This window comes from Plasmopara halstedii (genome assembly GCF_900000015.1).
Source record: "Plasmopara halstedii genome assembly, contig: Scaffold_322, whole genome shotgun sequence".
Lineage (NCBI taxonomy): Eukaryota > Oomycota > Peronosporomycetes > Peronosporales > Peronosporaceae > Plasmopara > Plasmopara halstedii.
Window position 1 is genome coordinate 527250 of NW_020187243.1, and position 5079 is coordinate 532328.

The 5079-nt window shown below is 46.3% G+C and overlaps 2 protein-coding genes across 2 annotated transcripts; one reads left to right on the forward strand and one right to left on the reverse strand.

Annotated features, from left to right (window-relative positions):
• Positions 1-2174: 2174 nt before the first annotated feature.
• PHALS_08239 (uncharacterized protein) lies at positions 2175-2498 on the forward strand (the record flags this gene model as incomplete). The annotated part of the gene is made up of 1 exon (XM_024723554.1): positions 2175-2498. The coding sequence occupies one exon, from the start codon at positions 2175-2177 to the stop codon at positions 2496-2498; it is 324 nt and encodes a 107-aa protein (XP_024574519.1).
• A 135-nt stretch (positions 2499-2633) lies between these two features.
• On the reverse strand, positions 2634-4796 carry PHALS_08240 (uncharacterized protein; the record flags this gene model as incomplete). The annotated part of the gene is made up of 8 exons (XM_024723555.1): positions 2634-2840; positions 2906-3104; positions 3155-3226; positions 3292-3339; positions 3412-3933; positions 3995-4052; positions 4115-4625; positions 4698-4796. 8 exons carry the CDS (start codon positions 4794-4796, stop codon positions 2634-2636), a joined length of 1716 nt encoding a protein of 571 aa, XP_024574520.1.
• Positions 4797-5079: the final 283 nt, after the last annotated feature.

Genomic DNA, 5079 nt, shown 5'->3' on the forward strand with positions numbered 1-5079 from the left:
TCTTGCAGCAGTGCACAGCCGTGGTGAAGTCCGAAGCGACACAGACGACGCTGAAAGGACGACTAGGGTCTGACAGCGCCAGTGTTGGTGCATACGGGAGATTGGTTTTGACCCCGTCAAAAGCCTTTTCATGTTCGGTGTTCCAACACCATTCCGCATCCTTCTAAAGATGGAATCTTCTTAAGAAGAATAGACAATGGCCGTGCCATTTCTGCGTAGTTATCACCGTACTTGTGTAAGTAGATGGTAAAGCCAAGCCAATCTCACAAGTCCTTTTAGTTTGTTGGAACCGGCCAGTCCACAGTGGCCTTGACCTTAGCGGGGGCCGCTCGAAGGCCACGCTTCCCAATGAAGCACCCAATAGGGAGTTCTTCTGTGCCAAAGATGCACTTGTCTACAATAGCACAGCTTTTTCGTGCGCATGCACTCGAGCACCGCTCTTTAATGAATTATGTGGTTCTCTTCATCCGTCCTCCCGTGCTCCGCAAGCCTGTAGACGAAGATGTCACCGAAGTTTGTCGGTGAGTACGCCCGGGGGGGGAACTGGACAACTTCGTCGCAACATGATTGAATGTTGCTGGTGCATTATATATCCCTTAAGGCATCAACAGCCACTCCCAGAGCATGCAGCTTGGAGTACTCATCGAAATATCAAACGATCTCATGAGCAATCGGTAATACCCATCAACCAAGTCGAGTGCACTATGTTTTGTACAGCCAACCATATTGTTCTGGAAAACATTCTTTCTAGGATCGGCGTCTGTACCGGAATAATGGCAGCGTTGAGCTTATGTATGCGTGAGCGATACGCAACATGCTGTCCGGTTTCCGAACACGAAACATCGGTGTCGAATGGGGAGACTTGCTCTCACGCACCATTCCTGTGTCATGCTTCGCACGGAAGAAGGCGTCAATGACGTCGAATTGGACCTTGGGAAGGGGCCATTGGTGTGTTATGCAGTATTTTGTCTTCGGAACCAGGTCGATCTCATGACGCATACCTCAATCCGGAGGTAGGACCATGGCGGGTCTTTATAGACGGCGTTTTGAAATACCTTCACCAAAAGATAGTACGGATCCGAGGGATCCATCAGGATCAACGATCCGCTTTGTACTCTTAGCGCCCTCTTGGTGTCCTACAGGACAGCTTCATCCAGAAGCGACGACGAGCTGATCTCCTCGTCCGGTAGTATAATGACCACTCCGACTAAGTCGCCTGCTTTCAAGACGCCGCCGAGCTCTTCGAGAGCCATCTCGTCCAGCTCATGAAGATTATCCACCGCAGGAATAGTCTCGAGGGTACGTCGCCATATTCTTCTCCCGTTAGATCTTTGGTGAGGGTGTGTTGCTGTGCGCTATCGTCTACGGTAGACACATCCTGGGTCAGGTTTAACGCCAGGCGTTTTTCAGCTAGCATACGGCCTCGATGTCGCGTCCTCACAGAGGTTGTACGTCTCGGCGAGGCCAGTGTTAATACGCACTCAGCGTCTTCCAGTGTTAGCCCCAACTCCTGTTCCTGTTATTAACAACTTCCGCGGAAAAGGTGCTAGCTCCGCAGTCTTCGTTCAGTGGAAAACGTGCCACTCCACACTAATCTCAACGGCCTTGCCCAAGATGCCCCAGACCTCGTCCGACCATGCAACTCGTGGCATGCAGCGACTGCTTCGAAACGTGAACGGTGCTCTGCCACTTCACGTTCAGTCCGCGAGCCATTCTCGAGACTCATGTCCGATACAGCTTCGGTGTTCAACAACTCGGATACTCTGATATTTATCACATGACCGTCTCGGTCCGAGTGCCAGCGCCAATTTCTTTTTTTGCCTCCTAGTAGAGGTGGGTTCATGACTCACCAAAGCTCCACCAGGAGACGTGCGCGTTGTGCCCATCATCTTCGACCTACAGTCGATCCATGGCCCATGGTGCTCCAACCATGCCATACCAAGGATGCGGTCGTACCCCATCCTCTAATGCTCATGCATCTGACGACCATTTTCTACGCATAACCGAACTTTCCACGAAAATACAAAGAACACATCTCATCTTTATGTGAGATGTTAACCAATGAGTGGTCTTCGAGGTACATTTTTGTCTACATGTTCTACATAATACGAGTCAAAGTGAAATAGCTTCCACAACAATACTCTGTAGTTGTAACATTAGCGCATTTAGAGATGATGTGGGTTGACGCCGATCCTCAGTACTTACTGCGGCAGAGTACGCGGCCTGGACGAATGCATTGGGCTAATATGCTACTTGTGTGTCTTATAGCCGCAATCCTGTGTACCTTGTATCTCGCTTGCTTCCAGTATCGTCGCTGCTGTTGTCAAGAAGAACACAGAAGGGAGATGGCACGCGTGCCTAGCGCGACTAGTATGATCAGCGACATGGAGGAACCGCTGCTTAAAGCATCAGATTTCAATGAGCAATCGCTGACAATCGAGTCCGATTCTGTAGCTCTTTACCAGCCTTCTGCGCCACCCTTCAGTTTGGACATTTAGCTTTACGAATGTTTTAGATTGGCAAAATTAAAAGACTGCGCCACAACACTTTGTATTAACGTAGTTAAAAATTATTATAAGAATGTAATGCGCATGGCTGCTACTCTTGACATGGTTTTCCTACTCTTTAAATTATTAAGAGTTGGCACTGGCTTTGCTGGAAATGGCGTTTGCATCAGTATTAGATTCAGGTGCGGGGGACGTTTCATCTTCTTTCGTCTCTTCCTCAGATCCTAAAATTTTTTTCATCTCGATTGGATCTTTTTCGGTTTCCTGCTGCTGCAATGGCGGCATTGAGGAGGAGATACTTGACTTTAGTTTGCATTGGTGCATTAAGTAAAGCTGATATGAACGAAATTAATTAGCATGTCAATGTGCAAACTAGAAAGCTCAAATCCATAGCTTACCTCGTGTAACAATTGGTAGAGTAAATCAACTTCAAGGCCCATGGCAATAGTCAATCCTTTTGCATGCTTTGTAGGATCCAGCTCCAGATATACCACCTGAATGCCGAAAGAAGTAGTCTGCTTGACATTCAAAACATCTTTAAATTCAACCACAGTGGTATGTGCGAACACGGGAACCATAGTCCGATATATTAAACACCTGTGAGAACGAGATTAGCTTAATTGTCGACCCAAGTCACAAAAACTTACCCTGACGTCACATGGAGTGTTACAGGAATACCATTAGCCATGCAAGAAGCCTCGTACAGAAGCACGTTGGATCTCAACAGTATCAACGCGACGTTACGGCGTGGTTTTCAGAATACATGTGAGGATTGGCAACATACCTGTCACTTCCTGGAGCTTGGTGAAGATTTGACTGTTGGGCACCATCTCTGCAAGTTTCACAAAGTCAGCTATAGCTTCAAACAAGACGACTTTCTTCAATGCGTCTGAAATGAACATACACTTCTATAATCGCTTGTATTGCCTGGGTTCGTAAATGTTGCACAGATTCCACTCGGATACTTACCTGCTCTTGCTTTTCTTTGAACTTTGCTCGGAGCCTAAGTTCGCAATCCTCTTTGCAAACTCGCCAAAGATTTTGCACAAGATCTGATACCACTTCGCCATATATTTTACTAGGCTGGCTTGAAGTAGTTTGATCGATTAAAGACGTAGTAACATCATCGCGTAAAGACTGAAGAATTTTTATATCACTAGGCAGGTCGAGCTTATTTTGGCAAGGATTCTTCTCTCCCTTGAAAGCTGACACATCCTCCGGAATAAACAAAGCTTCAACATCTTTGGCCGGTGAGCTCGCATTACTTTTCGAAGATTCAGATCGTGTTTTTGTACCCGTGAGCTTTATCCCGTACTTCTTTAACGTCGGCTCGAGCAGTCCAATCAGCATTGCACACGCAAATTCTTGGTCAAAAGCATACGATTCCAATGGAATACAAAGATCTCTCATATGTGCCTTCATTTCACTAACCAGTAATGTACAGACAATTTGTAATATTCAACACAATATAACCAAAATCGCTGTACCTGCTAAACGCTCTCTTCACATCTGCAATATATCCTTCATCCAACTCTGCTTTGTCAACTACGGATATATTTAAAAGCCATTTAACAAGCATAAATTGCACGACTGCATAGTTTACATACCTGTATCCATTGAATTTTCAGGCGTTGACATGTACAAATCGCTGAGCGACAGACACTGACTAAGCATGGTTGCTTGTAAAGCTCCCAATAAGTTGTCCAGCACATATTTATGCGACTGCTTGCGGTCCTGACCCTCCCACAACGCATGCCTTCCTGTAGACACCATTCCGCTCAGTAGATTATTCTCCGCCGACACCAACGCGCAAATGTTCACCACCCGCAACTTGGACGGAGATACGTCAATGTGCACATACACATTTAAATATGTAATTGAGTCGGAAATGCCGTGAGCTACTGACTCCTGCATTATCTTTTTGCGAAACAGCATTGAGTTTGTGTGTTCCTCCATCACCAAAAGTCCTTTGGACATGCATACAGTCGCAATAAGCTCCTTGATAATATCCCACGAGCGATCAGGACGTATCTGAGCCTCTAAAATTGTCCACTGGCTCAGATCTCTCTGGACAGGCATGCACATCATCCACAGAGGAACAAGTCGTTTGTCTTCGGACTTAATGGCCGCGCAGAGTTCATCAACATCAAGAAATCGAAAATCCGGATGGTCTTTCACAGCACTTTTCACCTCCAGTTCCATAGGGTCAGCGTCTCGTGTCATCTTGCTCATGCCGAACTCATCTTCCTCGTCCATCGTGTTGTACATTTCTAAAAATAAAAGCTGCATTTTTTTTGCTTAGGATACTTTAGGAGAGAGAATTATACCGGTATTATCATTATAACTCGTCATTAAAAAGCGATGTCGCAGTAAGGTACGAGGATAGGATTGTGCCATCCCGGTTGTTAGCTGTTGCTAAAGAAGTTTCGTCTTTTCCGGGACCGGGCTATGCTGTGAGGACAGGTGGTAGGATCTCACCACACGGGTGTTTTCTGTTGGGAACAAGTTAAGTCGTACCTAAGTAAACCAGGAGGAGCTATGAAACTCCCAACGATTTGCATAATTAGCTAGC